Raw genomic sequence first — 23,587 nt, 5'->3', positions numbered from 1 at the left:
GTAATCTGGCTTTTTTAAATTTCCAGTTCTAGTAACTTTTTATCCCAACTTCTCTGTTGGGCGGGTTGAAACCCTCAAAACTTTCCCCTTATGGGGAGGGCTTGATCAAATCCCTTCTTGGTTTACCATCCTGGTTAACAAAGGATGGATCTTTCGGTGTTTGAGTTCCCCACGGTTCAATCAAGGGATGAGGCTACTGTCCAGCGACAGCCGGGAGGAGCCGATTCAGCTTTAGCGAGAAATAATGCGGGAGTGGAGAAAAGAGTCTCCTTTGCTGACAAGGTTCGGGGGGATCAACCTCAACACTTGGATCTGGACTCTCTTCCACTTCCACAAATGAAAGGAAATATGCCAATGATCAAGTTGCCAAAACAAGCGGTAGAGAGAGGCAAGCTATATTGCAAATACTGTCTGGTTGGTAGGTTGGACCTTAAAAAACTAAATGTGGAAGAAGTTCGAAGAATTGCCTTGGAAACATGGCACCCAAAAGGCGATTGGAAAATTATTCCCTTGGGAAAAGGCTTCTTCATGATTCGTCTAACTTGTGAAGACGACCGGAGAAAGATATGGTGTGGTGGTCCATGGAGATTCAAGGATCAAACGCTAAGGTTGACAAAGTGGTCACCAGACTTTGATCCTGATGTCCAGATTAAATCTAGTGGGCTAGTTTGGATTAAATTTCCTAAATTAGGACAGCAATATTGGGACAATGAGATTGTGATGTCACTGGGAAGAGCCATTGGAGGTCCTATTGGGGTTGACAAGCATACTCTAGCTCCAAAGGGATTTTGGGTACTTTGCTTCGGTCTTGGTCGATGTTGACCTCTCTAAACCTATACCGACTCAGATCCTAGTTGAAGAGGAGGAGGGTAAGTCTTTTCTCCAAGAGGTGGAAGTTGTCAAGATGCCAAAATTCTGTGGACACTGTAAGTATGTGGGACACTTAGTTGCTAAGTGTAAGGCTTTGCAGAAGGATTTTAGAAGGGATGAAATTACATCTGAGAAACAGGCTGAGAAGCAAGCTCAGAAACAAGGCGAGAAACAAGGAGAGAATCAACCCTCTGAGGCACAAACAAAGAGGAAAAATAAGAAAAATAAGAAAAAGAACAAACCTACTGATGCTGGAACCTCAGTCTTGAATGATGAAACCACAGTGGTGGAAGTTGGGGATCAGATGGCTGGCTCTACATCTGCTGATGGTGGTGATAATATTCATGAGGAGTCAAATGTAGTAATTAAGCAAACTGCTCCTGAGACTCACGTCACAGGACCCATTAACACAGAGGAAGCTTCCATCCCTCCGAATGACAACCCTGAGGCTCTAGAGGCTACTATAGCTTTTAATACCATGGCTACTCTCGATAAGGACAACGCTTAACCTGGCCATGATATAGCCAGCGAAGCTAATGACTCGAACACTAACCTACATGAGGTGGGTGAAGCCAGTGGCGAGATTTCAAGTCGGCATGTTGTTGGTGGACAATCTGAAGTTTCTTCTGACACTTGTAGTAGCTCAAGCCTAGCTATATATAATGAATTTGAAATAGTTCTGGTAACTCCTAGCCTTGTCCACAACAGATTTGAAGTCTTGTTAGAGGGCGTTCAAATTCTGCAAAATACTTAATGGGCGGATATTGTAGAGGATGAGAATGGCCAACTAGGTGACTGGGAGGTTCAGAAGAAGAAGAATTACATGCCCGGGTGGCGTATAAAGACTTGCCTGCTCCTTGCACTAGGGCAAAGGCAACCCACAAATACTCTAAATGAATATAGCATTCTGGAATGCTAGAGGGGTAAGAAGAAGTCATCCTTTTTCTTACATAGTAGATATTATTAAGTCTCATAAACCAGATATTATTGGTCTTGCTGAACCTTTAATTCTCCCACCCAACAGTACTCCTTTGGTATTTACTGGGTTAGGGTACAGTACAATGTTTTTGCACAATAACACTGTGGATAGGATTGGAAAAATATGGGTAATGTGGAAGGATGGTCTTGCAGTGAATTTGGTGAACCTCTCTCATCAACAAATCACTGTTCAAATCAATCAAACTCTTATTACTTTTGTACATGCTAGCTCTGCCTATGGCAGGCGACGAATGTTATGGGATGAATTAAATAGAATAAATGTTGGGAATCTTGCCTGGGCTATTGCAGGTGATTTCAATGTGGTTACTGCACTATCTGAAAGAAAGGGTGGGGGACTTCCTTGCCGAGTTGCTGTGAATGAGTTTGTGAAGTTCATAAATGACAATGCTCTCTTGGACTCTACTACTTTGGGCTATGAATTCTCCTACTGCAATAAGAGGCTTGGGGCAGCAAGAATGTTGCAGAAAATAGACAGAATTTTAGTTAATCAAGAATGGTTGCAGGTATTGCCTAACTGGAGTAGCAAGATTCTTAAAAGAAAGTTCTCTGACCACTCTCCTGTTGTTGGATGGAGTCCTTTTATTCCGAAGCCACATAACATTCCTTTCAGATTCATGAAGATGTGGCTAGATCATGCTAATCTGAAGCAAGTTGTAACAGAAAGTTGGAATGAACCTTTGGTGGATGTTCCTATTAGAAAGGTCATGAAGAACCTGAAAAGATTGAAAGCAACACTTAAAGAGTGGAGTTGGAAGGTTTTTGGGTCTCTGCAATGTAGAATCCATGAACTTGATAATGATTTGGGCACCATCCTTACTGATCTTGAGGAGGACCCTCTCAACCCTATTCTGCAACAGCAGGAAAGCATGAAGGAAGTTGAACTCATGGCAGCCAAGGATCTGGAAACCAGCATGAAAAGGCAAAAAGCTCGAGTCTCAGATGATTTTGAGGGGGAGAGAAATTCTGCTTATTTCCATGCAGTGACTAAATTCAGGCTTAAGAAATCACAGATCTTTGAAGTTACTAAACTGGATGGCACAGTCCTCAGGCAACAACAAGAGATAAAAAACTATCTTGTTGAAGCATATGAACAGAAGTACTTGATGCAGCCGGTTCAAATGAGCCATCACCTGCTGGAGCTTATTCCTAAAGCGATTCTTGAAGCAGATAATGATATTTTGGGTGCTTTTCATCCGTGGAAGAAGTCAAAGCTGTGGTGTTTAGTATGGATGCCAATAGCTCCCCGGACTGGCGGCTTCCAAAGGGATCTTTTATCGGCATTTACGGGAAATCATTGGCCATGACATAAGCAAAGCTATCATCTCTTTTTTTTTTTAGCATAATAAAATCCCTCAAGGTATGAATTCCAGTTTTTTGGTGTTGGTGCCTAAAGTCAATAATCCAATCTCTATCAATCATTATAGACCTCTGTGTCTCAGCAACTTCCTCTTTAAGATCATTACTAAAATAATGGCTAACAGAATTAAGCATGTAGCAGATAGAATAATTAGTAAGGAGCAATTAGCTTTTGTACAAGGCGAGCAATTTACGGCATTTTTGTCCGCCTCTGAAATGATGAATGAGCTCAACATAAAAAAGAGGGGTGGTAATGTGGGGTTCAAGCTTGATGTGGCACAGGCTTTTGATTCCATTAGTTGGGAATTCCTTCTTGAAGTTCTCAAGATATTCGGTTTTAATGATATGTGGTGTGATTGGGTTTAGACTATTCTCAAGAGTGCTAAAATCTCAGTTATGGTTAATGGTGGTCCTTGTGGTTTCTTTGAAGCTGGAAGGGGTCTTAGACAAGGGGATCCGTTGTCTCCTATTTTGTTTGATATAGTGGAGGATGTCTTGAGTAGAGGCTTGAATTGGTTGTTTTGCTCTGGAAAGGTGGGTTATCTCGCAAGCACTAGTCAGGTGAATGCTCCTACACATATTCTCTTTGCAGATGACATTTTTATCTTCATGAATGGAGGGTTGAGGGGGCTTAAGGCGGTCCTAAAACTCCTTCAAGAGTACCAGGTTTCTTCTGGGCAGATTTGTAATCCCACAAAAAGCAAGTTGTTTATGGGAAGCATGGATCTTGCAAGAAAGAAAAAGATAGAAGACCTTTTTGGTATCCTTGAAGGTTGTCTACCAGAGAAGTATCTTGGAGTACCGTTATTCCAAGGGAAGGTTAAAAAGAGTCATGTGCAGCCTTTTGTGGATAAGATAAAAAGAAAGGCTAGTGGGTAGGCTGGAAAGCTGTTATCTTTCCAAGGTAGAGTGGTTCTAGCCCAATCTATTCTTTCTAGCATTCCCATTCACAATATGGAGGTGTACAAGTGGCCAAGGAAGAGTATTCAGGAAGGGGAAGCAGCTATTAGAAACTTCATATGGTCTGCTGGTAACTCGGATCTGAAAAAAGTTGTTACTCTAAAATGGGAGAAAGTATGCAAACCTAAAGAAGAAGGAGGTCTTGGGTTGAGAAGATTGAGGGATCTCAACTTGTCTTTACTCATGAAGCTTGCTTGGGATTTGATGCACGAAGAAGAATCCATCCGGAGTGTATATATGCATTCTAAGTTTACAATGAAGAATGGAACTTGGCTCACCTACTATAAGGCCTCATCTGTTTAGCTTTGGGATTAAATGGGTTTTGGGGTCATATGAAGCATCTTATTGGTTGGGTGGTTGGACGAGGTAAAGACATTGACTTATGGCATGACCATTGGGGGGTGTTTCTATTGCAGATCGGCTACCTAACTAGGATGGAAGAATTTTAAAGGCATCAGTAGCTGATCTCATAGAGGAAAATAATTGGAGTATACCAGCTGCAGTCTCTCAGGTTTTCTCAAATCTAGGAGTGGATCTTTCGACACTACATATGCCAAGTGGTGATGAGCAGGATACTAGAATCTGGAAGCCTAATAGAGAGGGATTTTTTTCAGTGAGTTCTGCTTTTGAGGCGATAAGGAAAAAAGAATCTAAGACACCGTGGCATAAGTATATATATGGGCATGACACATTCATCCGTGGCTTGAGGGCCTAGCTTGGAAAATCATGCACATGGCTATTCCTACTGATGACAAGGTACAGAAGAAAGGGGTGGACCTTGCGTCAAAGTGCAGAATGTGCAAACAACAAGAGAAAACGGCTAATCATATCTTTTGGAATTACACTATAGCTCGATCTCTTTGGGATTGGTTTGCCGATTTATTTCAAGTGGCAAGATATGATTATAACTTCGGTAGCATGATGGAAGCATCTAAAACCAAAAGCTCATTGGTTCAAGATCTCGGGGTGGCTGCGGTGATTAACACACTGATCAAGATTTGGAAGGTCAGAAACAAATGCACTTTCGAGGATGCTAATGTCAGAATCCACCTAATGAAGAAGCTTATTCTGAGTAGTATTGGCCTAGCAGGTATGCTATCAAAAGGCTTCATGAAAAATGATTCAAATGAGCCGGTTCTTCTTCGTAAACTTAACGTTCGATGTCGAGTCAGACCAACTGAATGCAGCAAACAAGTGTCTTGGATACCACCAGATGAGTATACTGTGAAAGTTAACACTGATAGCTCTTCCTTGGGAAATCTTGGGAATGGGGGTAGTGGTCTGGTTTGTCGTAATAGTGAAAACATGGTTGTTGGAGTCTTAGCTATGGGGCTGGGGGTGGTAACAAACTATGAGGCTGAGTGTTTTGCGATAGTACTTGCTATGGAAACTGCAGTGCGTCAAGGATGGCTGAAGATATGGATTGAATCAGATTCTAGTGCTGTTGTTCTTGCTTTCAATGGGAATCAAGGTCCTTGGCAATGGAGACAAAGATGGAGAAGGGCATACAAACAACTCCAAGAGGGTGCGATCACGCACACTTACAGAGAGAAGTGAACTTTGCACCGACTGAAGAAAAAAAAAGGTTCACAATTGGCTAAAGATGCAATCCTCTAGAGTTGTACTAGGCGACTTTGTGAAATCTCTTGAATGTCCCAGATAGAACTTATTTTAGGTTTACCTAAGTGTGGTGAATGATGTAAAAGGTTTTCCCTTTCTCTGTATCATTCTCTTTTTTCACTAATAAAATTACCTTACTTGAGTGCAAAAAAAAAAAATATATATATATATATATATATATATATATATATATATATATATATATATATAGGTTCTTCAAAATTTGATGTTCGCGTCACGAGTTTTTTCATTTTTTTGGGTGAATGATATCCATATATATATATTTTGAAAGTAAACAAAATATGAAAATAAACCGTTAAAATATATTTGTGAAAACATATATATTTTAAATAAATTTATTTATCATTTCTTTTCTTCGATAATCTATCTCCCCTCCTCAAACATAATATATATTTTGTTTTACAAGAAATCAAGTTAGTGTTTAAAATAGATAGCATGAGTAAAATTGTCCGAATGATTTATATTCAGCCTTCAGAGCCAGGTTATTCTAACAAAAAACAAACATGTTTTTCAGAATTCAGCAATCAGCATTTAGCATTCAGAGGATGGGCCATTTAGCATCCAGCATTCAACATTCAGAGGCTCATAAAAACAAACGACTCTTTAGGCTGAGTCCAATGGCTCTCTATTCCTTCAAAAGTAGAGAGCAAAGTGGTGGTTTTTACTCTCTATTTTCATTTTACTCTATATATATAGAGTAATATTGAGGAATGGAGAGTACGTTCTGTGCCAATTGAAATGGAGTGGAATTGAAAAAAATCATCGTATAAAAAAAAATTATGTCATTTGGCGCCAGTTGAACTGGAGTGGAATTGCATGTGTCCCCACCAAAATATTGAAGTGGGGTAATAAGTATGATGGTTTCAAACTACGGCAGTTGAAGTGGCGTAGGATGTCCAAACCATTGGGTGCCAAAAACGTACTCTCTATATATCCTTAAAGTACTGTTACAATCCATTTTTAGAGATGCAGAGTGAATACCATTGGACTCGGCCTTAGAACAATATACCTCAACTTTTATATTACGTTCTCCTTCCTTAATGAAGCAAAACACCTTGAATTCAACCTTCTGGCCACAAAAGTCATCGGTATTGTAGCAGTACAATAGGGCACTTGCCTTATAAGTGCAATGTCGCAGTTCAGGCAAGGCAACACATTGCTTAGTAACAGAATTACATACAAGATAATGGATCGGGTACTTAGACATTGTACTACCATTACGTGGCTTCTCAGCACAAAGGAAAAGGCCATTATTCGAGTGGACGACCATTGTGGGGACTTTAACTGAATTTAAAAAACTTAAGGTCTTGTCTATCATAGCCAAATCATTATCATTGGAGAATTCTACCCCCAATGCACTGCCAAAACACGATTTGTATTCTAACAATTGTCAAATTCCAAACCAAATTCGCGAGAAAAATATAAATGAGCCGCACGGGACAAGTTGTCCAGTCCCATAGTGGGGTCCAAGAAATTGAAATGGGACAAGTTTTGGATGTGGGGCCCAAGAAATTGGAACAGGACAAGTTTTGCCATCCATAACTTTTTCAATTTTTTTTAATAAAAAATTAAAATAACAAATTAAAACGCTGGATTTTTTTTGGGCCCAAATGGCTAGAACGGGACAACTATTCCCGTCCGAAATAGAAACCCCAAATTTTATCCAAATGCGTTAGTACTTGACACGTTTTTAGCAATTTGGATCGACAAAAAAAACTGATGTGTCACAAAAAAATTTAGCAGCGCATTGATGATGCTCTTAATGTGCTTAAGCAGTCACAAATAATTGCCCAAGTATATAAATCTACTTGTCACGTTTTCCACTATGCGGGTGACAAAAGACCTTCAAGAAAAAAAAATGACAAAAAGCAAATTTTGTACTAGTGAGTGATTTAGAAAACTTGGCAAAGTCACTTTTAAAGTGATGTTGAATACATAGATATTACATTACTTTATAAGTGACACGGTGAGTGACAACACTTTTAAAGTGATGTTGAATACATAGATATTGTATCACTTTATAAGTGACACAACGAGTGACGTAAAACGTGTTACTACGTCACTATCACAACATTTTTTAAAATGATGTTGTACAACTCTACTACGTCAGCTTCTGAAATAAATGATGTTAAAAAAAATTGTAATAATTATTACATCACATGCTGAGAAAAGTGATGTCATAGTTTTCTTATGACACCACTTCACTGAAAGTGATGTAAAATTAGTGATGTCATATGTCATTTTTGTTGTAGTGACTAGTATCAATGAAGTCAGAATTTCCTCCATGTTGACCTTTGATCCAACCTGTTCTGCAAAAAAAATCCCGTGAGATCCGGATGGAGTGATGTCCATCTTTTTATGTATCAGTTAGTAAAAGACGAATCAGTGATCAAAATTTTCCAGCTTTTGGAGACACACTTGAATCTAAATATAGGGTCGCTTGTTTCCAAAACTGCCTGGTGCAAATTCAACACATGCTCATAACTCGAGAGTGCAAAACTAAACATAACTCCTAAATGTAATATTTATTGCTAATTTAAAACAAATAATACGCATTTAAACTACTGCAAAAAGAATAAATCACATAAATACAACATCAGACATTAACTTATATTTCATACCTCGTCCCCCTCTCTCGACTCGCGCTCAACTCTCCAAGTGCTAAGCAACCCAAACTGCACCGCTCTTATCAAAACAGCCTTTAGAACGCTGCTCGCAGACCCTGAGTACAATGAAAAAACTCCTCCTCTAGCTAAAGTAGCCTGAAAAACCTCAATAAAAGAGCTCAGAGTCCGAGTTCGTGTCCGTAGAGTAGCAGCCAGCTCCTAAGGGTAAAAGAGGACCTGCGTAGACAAGGCAATAACGCCTCAATGAGTAGTAACCAAACCTCACCAAAAGTGAAGTGTGACTACCCACGCGAGAGTCGAAGTAGTTTCTGAAACAAAGAACGATGGTCTAGAAAAAAAAAAAAGGTATTTCAAATTAATTAATCAATCCACGTTTACTAATAAATATAAATAAAAAATAAAAAACACTAACAAAGATACACTATCAAACTGCAAAAGCTGAAAAGGCTGGAAAAGACATCAAAAACCAATCATACAGTCATATATATCGATTATGAAAAAACATTCCATACAAGTATAAAATATTCAATTCACAAAGAACCTCAAAAATACTCAATGAGAACTATTATAGGCCACATGTATTCAGTTTTCAACGAAAACAATATATAGTAAAAACAAAAAACAAAAAAGCTTCAATATGCTGAGGAAAAATTATATTTAAATTGAGGTGTACGTAAAGGTTGTTTGTTAAGTAATCAATCACACCTAGACTTAGTTGGGATTGTTGACCATAAGTATTTCGTTGTTGATAAAAAAAAAAAAAAAATCGTTTGATGTGCTGAGGAAAACAATATTATATTTAAATTAGGGCAATAAGTGATCGATGTCTAGCAGGGAGCCTATTATAGTTTGTAAGTGAGAAAAATAGAAAATTATATTTAAATTGGTGTCATACGTAAATGTTAGTTGTTAAGTAATCAATTCAAACATAAGCGTAGTTGCGGTCTATTATATGTCATTAGTATTTAGTTTTCATCAAAATAATATATACTAAACAAGTTTCGATGTGTCGAGGAAAAAAAAATTAATTACGAATAGTAGGTTTAAATTGGGGCGTAAATGTTGGTTGTTTAACAATGAGTATCCAATTTTTAATGAATCAATATTTGTATAAAAGACTACGATGTGTTGAAGGAAAACAAATTAAATTAGGTTATAAATGTGGGTTTTTAAGTAACAAATCAGACTTGTGCTTGGGTTAGGAGTGTAAAAAAAAGTCGTTGACCCATCATCCGGTAGGGCTAGGGGTGTCAAAATGGCCCTCAAACCCTTAGCCCGCCCGCCCCGACCCGGCCCATGGGCCCAAAAAGCCCTCAAAATGAGGCCCTCACACATTCGTGGGCTGAGCCGACCCGGCCTTCAAGCCTTTGAGGGGAGGGTATGGGCCTAGACTATGAAACTTAAGCCCTCCCTTAAGCCCGGCCCTCATTAGGCCCTCAACATTTATTACATATATTTTAATAAAAAAATTTACAATATATTTCATTTTAACATTAATATGCTAAAAATCACTTAAAAAAATGTTTATCTATTAAGTTTGCCAACCTTATAATTTCATTATAATATTTTATGAAATGAATTTAATTGATCTTAATTGACTAATACAACTTTAACAAAAAATTTTAGTAGTTTGAAGGTTTAATTGTGAAGTGCATTCGATTTTATCATTTTTAACTAATGTTTCTAAATTTATTTTGTAAATCAAATGTATAACATAGTATCCGGCCCTCACGTTTGGCCCTCGAGGGTTGAGGGGGGCGGGTAAAGGCTTTCGAGATTTAAGCATTGGCCCGACCCGACCCGGCCCTCGAAGTAAATGAGGGTAGGGCTGGTCCGGCCCTTAAAGCATGAGGGCTTCATTGTTTGAGGGTCGGGCCAGCCCGGCCCAGCCCATTTGACACCACTAGGTAGGGCACCCGGTCTTCACCCGCCACCCAAACTCGCACTGACCCAAAAATAGACCCGCCCCGCCCTGTTACCGTTTTTACGCGGTCGGGCTATGGGTGTAGGTTCTATGTTCAAACCCGATCCGTCAAGCTGCCCGACCCACACCGTGTCAAAAGCTATTAACCCAACCCTGTTGACCCGCACAATTTCAAGACTCAAGTCTAATATTTTTGTATTTTGTTTATATTTTCTTTTAACTTTTGTAGGAATTTGAGAGATATGAACACAAACTTATGAGTTCAACATCAATTTCAAATATTCAAGTTTGAATATTTGACAAATATAAAAAGTTCAAATTCAACTTTCGAATTTTGGAGAAGATGAATTATTTATCCTTGTATTAATTTCAAATTCTTTTAGTTTATATTTTAGTATTTTGTACCATAGATCCTCGCTCTCATCTTCATTTTATCATGCTATGGAAAATAATCAATTTACAAATGGTAAATCACGATAAAGAAGTTTCAAATTTGCAGATATGGTTTTGGGTTCAAGTTAACGTTTTTTTATTTTTGTTTATTTTTCATTGATTGATTCCATTTTTTTCTCTATGTTGTGAATTGGAAATATATTACTTGTAGAATTAGAAAGTTTTTTTTTTTTTTTTTTTTGAAATTAGGTTAAAATGATAATTTCCACTCGACCCGGATGACCCGCCCCCGTAAGCTGACCCGACAGGCCGGGTGATGGTACTAAGACATGACACTTCAACCCTCCCTGCCCCGCCTCATCAGGGACCACTGGATTTGTATCTCCTAGACCCGCCCCGCCCGACCCATCACTATTTGACCCACGGTTGACCCACCCCGCCCCGTATTACACCCTTAGCTTGGGTAGAGAGGAGTAAAGGCCATCGTAGCAGATAAATATTCAGTTTTCAAGTTTCAATGTGTCGAGGAAAAATTTTTTTTAATTGCGGGTGTAAAATGTTGGTTATTATGTAATCAATCATACCTAGGCTTGACTGGGGCGTCTATTTTAGAACAAAAAAAACACATTCGATGTGCCAAGGGGAAACGAATAGTAGGTTTAAATTGGGGCGTAAATGTTGGTTGTTTAGCAATGAGTATCCAATTTTTAATGAATCAATATTTATATAAAAGACTACGATGTGTTGAGGGAAAACAAATTAAATTAGGTTATAAATGTGGGTTTTTAAGTAACAAATCAGACTTTTGCTTGGGTAGAGGGGAGTAGGGGCCATCGTAGGAGATAAATATTAAGTTTTCAAGTTTCGATATGTTGAGGAAAAAGAAGTAAATTTTAATTGCGGGTGTAAAATGTTGGTTATTACGTAATTAATCATACCTAGGTTTGACTAGAGCGTCTACTGCAAAACACGAATATCTAGTTTTCATTAAAAAAAAATAGTAAAAAAAAAAAAAAGCGATGTGCCCGAGAGGTAAAGAATTGTAGGCTTAAATTGGGGCATAAAAATTAAAAATTGTAATCATAATTTTGAGAATACATTGTGTAAGTACATTTCCTATCTGTCAAGCTAGACGTATAGCATGTATGGAAGTTGGCCCGCATTAACTTTTTTTTTCCGATAATAATTAAAAGGTGGTTCAGGGGAGTGTGGTCCGCATGAACTTAATACCAGTAAAGTACGTACATCAAAGATCAGTGAAAGATGAATTCACCGTATAGAAGCTAATGTGGTTGAAAGAAAGAGAAAATTAAGAAACAATTGGAATGAATATCTTTAGTTAGTTGGATTTGGATTTGGCATCTATGCACATATATATCACTCTCGTTTGGAATGAGATTTATGTCAGGAAAATAGATCGACTACATCCCATCTTGATCTTCTCAAATACCATTTTTGTTAACAAGTACATGAATCGTGCTACGCATTGGTGTTTTTTCAAGTATTTAAACCTGTCGCTCTAACATCTATCTCTGGGATAGTAGGATTTTTTGAATTCTAGTTCTAATCTAAAAAAATAATATAAAAACATTAGGAAGGGCTAAAGGAGGTTTTCTAAATTATTTTAAATAATATGAAGCTAATTCTAATTTCTGTAAAGTGACAAAGTTTTTTGTAAATTGTTTAAAAATGAAATAGCTGATTAGAATAATTAAGGAATGTGGTTCTAAAATCTTAAAATAGAGAGATTAGAAATACACTATTCAGTTGAAAAGTGTGCCTCCAAAAGACCCGGCTATCATATACTGTAGAGATTATTTGAATCGGTTGTTAAGATCTGAAGATCTGTCCACTCTTCCATTAAGATGCAACTATTAACAAGGCAATTAATTGAGTGCGGCCCTAAATTTCAGGCTCCCAAACAGGATAGGTGCACATGTTCTATTTAACCCTGAATTGTTGGTTTCATTATATTTTTTGGTTAAGCATTTTCTACCTATCCTCTCCTCCGTTTCTACCAGTTATATCCAGTTAATCCTTTTTATCGCCAACCGACAACGCACACAGCCCAAAACATCACGACTCACATGTTTGGAGCAATTCGTTGTTGAAGAGACTCGTCCATGACGAGTGTTTATGAATTTTATTGCAATGCAGGAACATGTTGGTTTTGTCTGGTGTATGAACAATCACTTCCTATTAAACACAACCTAAATTTTATTAAAGTTATGTTCCCTTATGGCCTTATAAGTTGTTCAACTTCGTTAGTGTCTTGACCATTGATTATCTCTCTATATGAAGTAATAAATTGATAATATTAGTTTTTTTCAAGTGTTCACCTTGTGAGCATGGTAACTTCTAAGTCCATAGATTAAACAAGGGGCACTATACTGTCCTCTGGGCTATTGAGTCCTGGGCCTCTGGGAAGTGGTCAAGTGGACACTTTTTTAATATGATACCATAGGAGGATCAGTTTTTGTGTATAAGCAAGTTTTTTTTTTTTTTTTTCGATAATACCATATATATATATATATATATATATATATATATATATATATATATATTTTATATATATATATATATATATATATATATATATCATTAAGCTTAAACCAATACCGGCAAAACATTGTAGTTCAGGAGGCACTGTGGGAGTTGACACACTTGCTGCTGGTGTATAAGCAAGCTTTTACCATACTTCCTTGCAGTTTGGCATCTACTTAGTGGTTCGGTTCATCTATATATACATAGTTCTTACTAGTGGATAATGATGTGAATGCTTCCATACATGACAGTGCAAATTATTTTATGAGTAATATTCCTTCCTTGATTGCATGTGGTTCAAGTGGTTGTTTTATGTATATGCCAAAGCATAGTATAAAATATCGGAATTGAAATTTCAGAGAAAGATATATAAATATCACGATATGTTTAGAGATATATACAATTGGAAATATCATTGATATTTCGATGATATTTGTGATATTTTGTGATATTTGGAGATATTTGGTGATATTTTATATATGTAACAATTTTATTTAATATTTATCATTATATTTTAAATAAATATAAATAATGTATCATGATATATCAAGAAATATCCACAATATCTACGATATTTTGGATATATCCATAATATTTGCATGTGAAACAATGTCAAATATCTCCAAAAATAGAGATATATCCACAATACATATCGATAAATTGAGTATCGATAAATACCCATATCATGATATTTTGTACTATGTGCCAAAGTATCTAACATAGTAATATCTTATTAGAGCATCTTTAGCAGTAATATCAACCTAGCATCAAACATCAAGAATTTGGTGTTTTTTCAACTTCAGCAGTACTACATGTTGATGAAAATACCAAAAAAACACCAAATCGACCAATATTTGGTTCTAGGTTTGATGCTGTATCAAATCACTTACGGGTTTTAGAAACACCGCGCGGTTTTGCCAAAACCGCGTGGGCCTGCACTGCTAAATGGGCTTCCATGGCGCGGTTTTGGCAAAACCGCGCGGTTTTCCTAAAACCGCGCGCTCTCAATTACACCAACAGGCAAAAAACGGCTATATCTTTCTAACCCTATAAATTGAAACACTTACCCCATATTTTTACACTCACTTCTTTTCTCTACTCTCTAGTCTTTATTCTCTACTTTTTACTCTCTATTCTTAAAACAACAATGAGTCAAGAACCAAAATCAAAATCAAGAGGGGCTTCATGGATATAAGAAGAAGATATTTCTCTCACCAATAGTTGGCTACAAGTTAGTCAAGATGGTGTAATAGGAAATGAGCAAAAGTCGAACGATTTTTGGGCTAGAATTCTAAATGCATTTCATGCAAATTTAGGGAAGAATGACCTAATAACTTGACGGGTATGAAACACCGTTGGTCTATTATTCAAGCTAATATCAACAAGTTTCATGCTATTCTTTCTAAAATTCAAGCATCTCCTCCAAGTGGCTATAATGACAATATGATGGTAAGTATTTACTTTTTATTTGTTATTTTGATTAACAAATATATTTTTCAATTCTAATTTAGTTTTTGCTTAATTGGTAGGTTGAAGAAGCAATAAGTGCATATGCGATGCATAATGGGGTTTGGAAGTGGATGCAATGCTATAATATGGTGAAAAACTCAACCCAAATGGAAGAGGCTACAGTTGATAAATGATTTGCATCCCAACAAAAAGTCGAAGTCAAATAGTGGAGAAGGAGGTTCATCAATTCCAATATCAACTGCGACAACTCAACCAATGGATTATGATCCACACCAAGTTCATGGGCTTGAGGATAGACCTCTTGGAAAGAAAGAAGACCAAAAAAGAAAGCAAAAAGAGAAAGCAAAAAGAGAAAGAAGAAGTTGATTCTAAAGTGGAGGAATCCGCTAAGAAACTTGATGCTTTTCTGATGGAACTTTCTAAAACCACCAAAGAAGGCTATGAATTGGAAGCTCAAAGACAGTTGAAGAAAGATGAGATGGAATTCGAAAAACTTCAATTGAAGAAAAGTTCGATGGATTGGAAGCTTCAAATCCAAAAAGAAAAACTTCAATTGAAAAAAGATGCGCTCCGAGTTCGAGAAGATGAAAATTATGAGAAAATATTAAGAATGAAATTAGAAGGATTACCCGAAGACGAGCGCGAAATTTGGCAACTCAAAAGGGCAGAAATTTTACAAAAAATGAAGAATCGACTTGGCAATATCACTAGTAGTAGTCAAAGTAGTGCATAGTCTAAATTTGAGTTTATATGTCTTTTAATTTGAGTTTGTATGTTTTTTAATTTGAGTATTTTAATTTGTCTTTTAATTTATGTCTTTTAATTAATGACGTACTTTAATTTTAGTTTGTATTTTAATTTTAATTAGAATGTATTTTAATTGAATATTTTCTTTTAATTTAAAGCTGATATTTTTTATCATTCCAAAAAAAAATTGTATTTTCAAAATTCTCATATACAGAAATCCTTTCATAAAACCACAAATACATAGAAATAAACTTAGAACACAAATACATAGAAATTGAAACGATAAATAAACACAAAGTCTAAATGAAGTGCAAATAAAAATAGAAATCAAGTCCGCCCACGCCTACTCCACAAATGCTCGACCAAGTCATTCTTCAATCTATCATGAACAACTTTTGAACGAACCCTCTCGACGCCAGATGCCCAACGAGATAGAACAAAGTGGCGTTGATCTTCAGGAGCACCTTCTCTACTTGGTATTTCCAAATCAGGAATATACTGCGGGATATCCGTTTCGCGTTCATCTTCCACAATCATATTGTGTAAAATAATGCAAGCCCTCATAACAGTAGCCATGTTCTCCAAATACCATAATCTGCACCGATTCGCTAAAATAGCCCAACGCGACTGTAATATACCAAACGCCCGCTCTATGTCTTTTCTAGCAGCTTCTTGCTTCTTTGCAAAATGTTTGTCTTGTGTAATAGTCGGTTTATCAATCGTTTGAATCAAAGTGGCATAATTAGGATAAATACCGTCAGCCAAGTAATAGCCCATATCATAATGATGGTCATTCACAGTGTAGTTACAAGGAATATCTTCATCATTGACTATATCATCAAATATTGGTGAGCGGTCAAGCACATTAAGATCATTGTGAGAACCCGCCATTCCAAAAAAAGCATGCCAAATTCATGCGTCACGATCGGCAATTGCCTCCAAAATCACTGTTAGTTTATGCTTATGGCCAGTGTGAGACCCTTGCCACGCGGATGGGCAATTCTTCCATTGCCAGTGCATGCAATCAATGCTTCCTAGCATTCCAGGCCATCCACGTTCCTCAGACTCTTTAAGCAAACGTTGAATATCTGCAGCATTTGGTTTGCGCAAGTATTCACCTCCAAAAATTCTAATAATTCCATCACAGAAATAGCGCATGCATTCATGAACAGTTGGCTCAGCAACATGTAACATATCATCTACTAGATCAGCCCATAAGCAAGCATTCGTATAGCAGCAATTACTTTTATTTTTGGGTTAATCCCAAACTTACCCGCACAATTAACTGTTTGTTGAAAATATGGTACATTATGCATGATTAAGATAATTGAAAATACGAGTAAATAATGATTGATCCATACGAAATCGGCGTCGAAAGTCGTGGTCACGAAATATAGGATTTGCGCCGAAGTAGTTAGCATTTACACGAGCTAGTGTTGCCTCGTACTGACGATTCTTATATTTTCTTCCTTTCTTCGAACCACCATGTGGTCTATAAAAGACTCGCTTCTTCGACGACGTATAATAAACTCGGGACGATGTCGAACCAAAGGTAGAGCAATAGCCACTAATTTACGAGTTTTAATTGTAATGTTATCATTTGAAGAGCTCAAACTCGAACTCGAGCTTGATAAAGAATCAGAAGAAGATGAATGATCCATTGAAAAAATCTTCAAGAGTTTTGGTTGTGTTTTTTTTTTTTTTTTTTGGCTCAAGGAGATGAGTTTAGATGAGAGGGAACATGAAAAATGAAGAGAACATCACAAAACCAAGGGAGTTAAATGGTTATAGCACGCGGTTTCTGGAAACCCGCGTGGTTTTAGAAAAACCGCGTGGGCTTGGACTCGCCGATTTATTTTTTTTAGCGGTTTTGGCAAAACCGCGTAGTTGCTTGGTGTTTTTTTGATATTACTCCTGAAGTTGCTTGGTGTTTTTTTGGTTTGGTGTTTTTTTGGTTCAAAATTTTGGTGTTTTTTTGGTTGCACTGCTAAAGATGCTCTTAGTAGGTATTATACTTATTTTATGATTAGTGTACTAAATTTTTTTTTTCACACCTCTATGGCAGGGCTATGAGGTTCTCAGCCAGAATATCATGCATGATATCATTTCTGTCCTTTTTCCATCCTAAATAATAATATTTCTGGAACCGTATTAGACTGGAACTCGTGTGGATTATGTCACTTGTAAGCTTTTTCCTTTTATGTGTTTTCAGTTTGCATTAACTTTCCTATGAAGTTATAAAGAAAATTTTGAAGCAGATTACGTTTGTTCTATGTTTGCTGCATTAACGAATCCGCAATTTTATACTTTCCAGACTTCTATTCAGTTTCTTTATAGCGAAGTCTATGTTTATGTTGTGAGGTGATATGTATTCCTCTAGAATTTGGGAAATTTAGTCTAGGTTTAGTAAACAAATGTAAACCTTACCAGGATTTTCAAAATTTCGTTGGATCTTCAATGGATCCACAGGATAAAATCGGATAAACGTCTCAAGCGATTGATCTCTAAATGTTTATAATAAATTGCACTTCCTAAAGAACAAGAAAAGAACTAATCCATGCCCCAACATTTTACTACCTCTTGATGGGCTCAAACAATGGTTACAATACTAGTCGAGTACCTCAGATAATAATTTATGGCCTAACTAGACTTTAAACATTTTGAACCGAACCTCGAGCCAAATCATATAATCAGTGGCGGAGCCATAAAAGTAAGTGAGGGTGAGCCAGCAAGACAAAAACTAAGCATACAAAATAATAATAATAATAATAATAAAATATATATTAATGTATTGGAAAAAAAAATCAAATCTAAATAAGTACTTGTTCATAGTTGTCATCGGCAACCTTCTTTTTCGTCGTTCTTTTTCATTTTCTAGAAGCGTTGTAAGATCAACTCGGTATCAATGTTATCAAAAACTTCTTTTTCAATATATGTTATTAAACAATCATTCAACCATTCATCTGCCATCCGATTGTGCAGACGATTCTTTATGATATTCATAGCAGAAAATGCTCTCTCCAAAGTGGCAGTAGCAATAGGTAAAATCAACGCCAACTTAATCAACAAATAAACAAGTGGGTACACAATGTCTTTCTTCGTCTCAACCATTTTTTTGGCTAGGCCGCTAATTCCATTTATTTCACCAAACTTAGTATCGGAACATACATCAATGATATAATTCTCAAGCTGATCCGCTAATTCTATTTGATCTATCTCTGAAAAATCATCGGGATAAAGTCGAGCAAAACGGATCAACTTTTGCTTATCGAAAGCAACAAACGATTTACTAGGATCAAGACATGCCATACAAAGAAGTAATTCTGTGTTTGCTTCATTAAACCGGTCGTTTAACTCTTGAATTTGCAAATCAATACAGTGATAGAATAATCCAACACGATAGTAATGTAAATTGGTGTTTCCTTCTGCTCTTCGTCAAGACCTCCCTCGAGCCATATACCTCTCTTCCATATTTGGAACAACCACATCATGTTTGGCACATAGTGAAGAAACTTCAATCAGGAGACTATCCCACCCATCATCTCTCATCGCCTGTAAGCGTACCTTTGTTATTTTAACAAGAGTCATGGCATTAACAATGTCTTGGCCCTCACGCTGTAAAGCCTTTGACAAATCATTGCTAATTCCTAGTATCGCTTTCATCAAATGCAAATTGAAGATAAATTCAAAAGACTGCACTGAATCCAATAATCCGTAAGCCTCACCTCTTTGTTCCGAGCTTGAACCATTTTCCGCTACATTATCAAGCACATCAACTACTGAACCATAAGTGGTTATCATGCCAAGAAGTGTATAATAGTGTGAGCCCCATCGAGTGTCACCAGATCGTTTAAGACTAGTCTCTTGATTCAACCCTTTGCCACTTGAAATTTCTCCGCTTTGTAACGCTGCAACAACTTTAGCCTTCATTGCATCTCGCAACATATCCCGTCGCTTACATGATGCTCCAACAGTATTTACCACATTAGAGAGAATACTAAAAAGGTTAGCGATTGACTCATGGTTCTTTGCAACTACTACAAGGGCTAACTGAAGTTGATGGGCAAAACAATGAATATAAAATGCAGACTCATTCTCCTTCATTACAAGTGCTTTTAGGCCATTCAAATCACCTTGCATATTGTTGGCCCCATCATACCCTTGTCCACGTAGTCTAGATATGCTCAACCCATGCTTGGAGAACAACTCATCGATTGCCTTTTTAAGTGTTACTGCACTAATTTCCTTAACATGCACAACTCCAAAAAATCTCTCAATCACGCAACATTTCTTGTCGACATAACGCAAAACAACTGCCATTTGCTCCTTAATTGATATATCACGTGCTTCATCAACTAAAATAGCAAACAATGAATTCCCATAATCTTTTAGAATAACATTTGTAGTTTCCACAGCAGCCAAATTCACAATATCTCTTTGGATATCAGGCGAGGTCAATTTTCGACTTTTAGAAGCATTATCAAGAACTTTCTTAATGACTTCGTTATGATCTTTCATAAATCGTATAAGTTCAAGAAAATTACCTTTATTGATTGACTCATCTGATTCATCATGATCACGGAAAGCTAAACCTTGTCTCAAAAGAAACCTAATGCAATCAGTTATTGCAGTTAGGTGTATTCGATAATCCCTTCGAACTTGGTCAGATTGTCTGTGAAGAAATGTCTCGATATGCTGCTCTTGATTTAACAAAGCATGTGATGCCCTGTAAGCAATATTATGAGCACTATTTGGTCCTCCAACGTGCTCTTTTAATTTGGTTTTTCTTTCCTAATTAGTAAACCCCCTGTGAGAAAAAACATCTCCACCTCCTTGTGCCCCCTTATTAGGTTTAAACATATAACAATATAGACAAAACGCGGCATCCTCGTGAATACTATATTCCAACCAACTAAACTCCTCATACCACTCTTTTTGAAAGCGTCGGATTCTCTTACCTCTTGTTCTTGGAGGAAAAGCATGATTAGGCTGGCAAGGACCCCTAAGCAAATATGTTCTTCTCACCTGAAATCTTTTTCCTCTGTGCAGGGTCTCCCTGAAGACTAGACAAGTCAAGTTCTTCACGATTTTCACGTTGAACCCGTTTTGACGTGGGTTGTTCAACACCACCATCCTCAATTTCTTGGTGACTTCGCTTTGAGGAGGATCCTACTTTAACATTGACAACATTATTTGTGTTATTAGGTGGTTGGGTAGGTTGAGCGGGCAACGACTTTCCTTTGATCAAATACTTTAACATATCTGTTTAAATAATTAAAATAAACCATTAATCAACTGAATTGAAATTGCACTAATTAAAATAAACCACCAATATTATTATGATATTCACAAAAAAAAAAATTAAATAAAAATATGTGGTTTAATGAATTCACAAAAAGAATACAAAAAAACTAAAAAACATGGTTTAGGAATCAACTTAACATGAAAAGATAAAAAATAAGACAAGAAATTTAATAATATTAGGCTTACCTAGCAAACTTTAGAAATTAATCAAATTATGGATAGCTAATTAAAATAACAGAGAGAAAAAAGTGAAATTGTGAAAAAGTTGGTAAGTGGGGAGTGGGTTTTGTAATTTTGTATAACTTTTTTATTAGGCAAAGAGTCAAACTTGAGTAAGGTATTGGTGTTTTTTTTTTGTTTGGTTTTCGTGTGTGTTTTGTGCTTTTTTATTTTGTTTTTGTTGGTTTTAGTTCAAGTTCAATACTGTTGAGTCATGGTCTAAATTCTAATTCAAGTTTGGATACTATTGAGTCACGGGGGTAAGTCGGTAATAGTCTAAAGTGCCATAGTCTAAATTCTAAAAGACACTGCTGAGTCGTTAAGGACTGTAGTACTTTACGTACTTTTGTCATTTAGTTAGCTATGTTTTTCAGTTTCTACAAACAGTAAAACTACTTTTTTTTTTGGGTTGAAAATTGAGGGTGAGCCAGGGCGTACTCTGGCCCCCTGGCTCCTCCACTGCCTATAATGGAGTATATTACTCATTTGGTTATTATGGATTAACCATCAAAAGATTTACTATTTTTTTTTTTTGATTGAAAAGCTTGTTTTAAAAACGAGATCAGTAACCCTTTGGTGCGGGCGGGGTTTGAGCCCCAGGCTTCTAGTATCATCACCCAAAAATTTAACTTTGCTAGTTGGCACCTGCAAAATGATTTCCAATCACAAAAAGCATACCGTGCCACGGATGATAAAATAATTACTTGATGTTGAATTCTAACTTTCTAAGCTGAAATATCAAATTCTAATTATAAGAGCATCTTTAGGAGTGATGTCAACCTAGCATCAAACACCAAAATAATTTGGTGTTTTTTCAACTTCAGGAAAGTCACATGTTGATGAAAACACCAAACCAAACACCAAATTGGCCAATATTTGGTTCCAGCAGGTTTGGTGCTGTATCAAATCACCACGTGGTTTTGCCAACACCGCGTGGGCTTGGGCTTCTATGGTGCGGTTTTGCCAACACCGCTTGAGCTTGGGCTTCTATTGGCGCGGTTTTGCCAACACCGCGTGCGTTTTTTCTTAAAATTAGAACTGTGGTGCATAAAACTTGAGAAATTATGAATTGTGCATAGAAGTTAAGAAATTAAGAATTGTGCAATTGAAGAAATTAAGAATTGTGATCCAAAATCGAAAAAATTAAAGAAATTAAAAAATTAAGAATTGTGCAATCCAAAATCTATGATTATGATATAATATCCAAAATGATCCAAAACCTATCATATTACATAAAATTTATTTAGCTCTCTTCTTACGCCCCTTACCACTCGATCCCTATCCTCTCTCTATTTGGATATTCCTAAGCTGCTCCTCTAAGTTCCTAACCTGAGAATCAAGATCTTCTCTATTTGCATGAAGGTTAACTACCTCAGCCTGAAGTTCCTCATATCCCTGATGTTGTTGCGTGTACACCTGCTGAATATCCTCATATGCTTTTCGAGTCTCGTCATACGCACATTGGGATTGCTGATATGTCTAAGAATATGCATCCTCCCTTTTTTGGCTATAATGATACACGGCAGTCCTCATCCCATCAAACATACAAATCTGGTTCTCATATCTTTCCCGAATCTCAACCTAAAAATCCAAGAAAATACATTGTGAGTACATATTATATATATAATGAATAAGAAAAATAAAATAACTAAACTCACCGTGGTATAATGATCAATCTGCGGCTCTAACTCATGGCAATGAGCACGAGGCACCTCAGGAATGGAAATGTAAGTAGCCTCCCCATCAGGTCCACACACGGCAAACATCTGAGGATTACTGGCAGACACAGGAGCTTGATGATATTCAGAGGTTGTGGGTTGTAAACAGGCTGTGGCGGATGAGGAATACATAGCTCACGTCTCATCCCTTCCACGCCCACAAACTCGAAGTTGCTAGCCCGACCAATAGAGGGCAACAACAGACCCATAGAGACATGGTTCCACCATCTATAATACTGATCAGCAGTCTGCTCAACAACAAAAGAAGACGCATCTGGCCAAGGACCACCACTAACATGAACTTCATGAACTTGAGTTCTACCCTATAACTTTGCATCACTAACATCTCGCATGGGAGCACATGGAACTCCATAACGTCCAGTCATCTGCCTCCAATATCTGTCGCCACATTACCAAATCTTATAGTCACGTGCGACAATAACAACTCTGTGACGTGACAACACACAAGCATGCTGCACAACTGGATTGTCAAAGACAGTAGTCAAACGCCAAGGTCTCCACTCAATATATGACAATGATCTAATATCAATCTGAGCACGAGCCATACAGACATTATTTCTAATTTGCCCCCTGTTACGAGTCAAGTGAGGCCCTGACCAACTACCAAATCTAGGGCGAGTATCAGCAATCATGTCTATGTTAGGACAAAGAGTTCGAAAGTACTCATAAAACCAAATCTCTAAAAGTCCTGTGAATCCTACAATCTGAGGACTTCTACTTCCGAATGTCTGTGAAATTTTATCTAACGCCGCTATCAATGTGGCATATACTGAGCTACCCAGGTCATAATCTCT

General features: G+C 37.0%; 3 protein-coding genes and 1 pseudogene across 3 annotated transcripts; 2 read left to right on the top strand and 2 right to left on the bottom strand.

Annotated features, from left to right (window-relative positions):
- Window positions 1-1,763: 1,763 nt before the first annotated feature.
- Window positions 1,764-3,173, top strand: LOC147515471 (uncharacterized). The gene has a single exon (XM_086592927.1). It carries the CDS (start codon window positions 1,764-1,766, stop codon window positions 3,171-3,173), a length of 1,410 nt encoding a protein of 469 aa, XP_086449053.1.
- Window positions 3,174-4,917: 1,744 nt separating this feature from the next.
- LOC147515470 (uncharacterized) lies at window positions 4,918-5,742 on the top strand. Its single transcript, XM_086592925.1, has one exon. The coding sequence runs from the start codon at window positions 4,918-4,920 to the stop codon at window positions 5,740-5,742; it is 825 nt and encodes a 274-aa protein (XP_086449051.1).
- Window positions 5,743-15,767: 10,025 nt separating this feature from the next.
- Window positions 15,768-16,725, bottom strand: LOC147515469 (uncharacterized; annotated as a pseudogene).
- Window positions 16,726-18,966: 2,241 nt separating this feature from the next.
- LOC147515468 (uncharacterized) lies at window positions 18,967-20,791 on the bottom strand. Its single transcript, XM_086592924.1, has 2 exons — window positions 20,557-20,791; window positions 18,967-20,231 (listed from the first exon to the last, which is right to left on the bottom strand). Exons 1-2 carry the CDS (start codon window positions 20,789-20,791, stop codon window positions 18,967-18,969), a joined length of 1,500 nt encoding a protein of 499 aa, XP_086449050.1.
- Between the last annotated feature and the right edge of the window lie 2,796 nt (window positions 20,792-23,587).

Source organism: Coptis chinensis, chromosome 2, assembly GCF_015680905.1.
Source record: "Coptis chinensis isolate HL-2020 chromosome 2, ASM1568090v1, whole genome shotgun sequence".
In the NCBI taxonomy this organism is placed as follows: Eukaryota; Viridiplantae; Streptophyta; class Magnoliopsida; order Ranunculales; family Ranunculaceae; genus Coptis; species Coptis chinensis.
Note: the sequence above shows the minus strand (reverse complement) of the source record. Positions and strands in the feature narration are given on the sequence as shown.

Excerpts from the sequence above, each read along its gene's own strand:
- LOC147515471 (XM_086592927.1), top strand. The coding sequence starts at position 1,764 with ATGAATATAGCATTCTGGAATGCTAGAGGGGTAAGAAGAAGTCATCCT.
- LOC147515470 (XM_086592925.1), top strand. The coding sequence starts at position 4,918 with ATGGCTATTCCTACTGATGACAAGGTACAGAAGAAAGGGGTGGACCTT.
- LOC147515468 (XM_086592924.1), bottom strand. The coding sequence starts at position 20,791 with ATGTTAAAGTATTTGATCAAAGGAAAGTCGTTGCCCGCTCAACCTACC. Across the intron at positions 20,232-20,556 it reads ACAGAGGAAAAAGATTTCAG|AGCAGCATATCGAGACATTT; the intron begins GTGAGAAGAACA and ends TGTTAAATCAAG.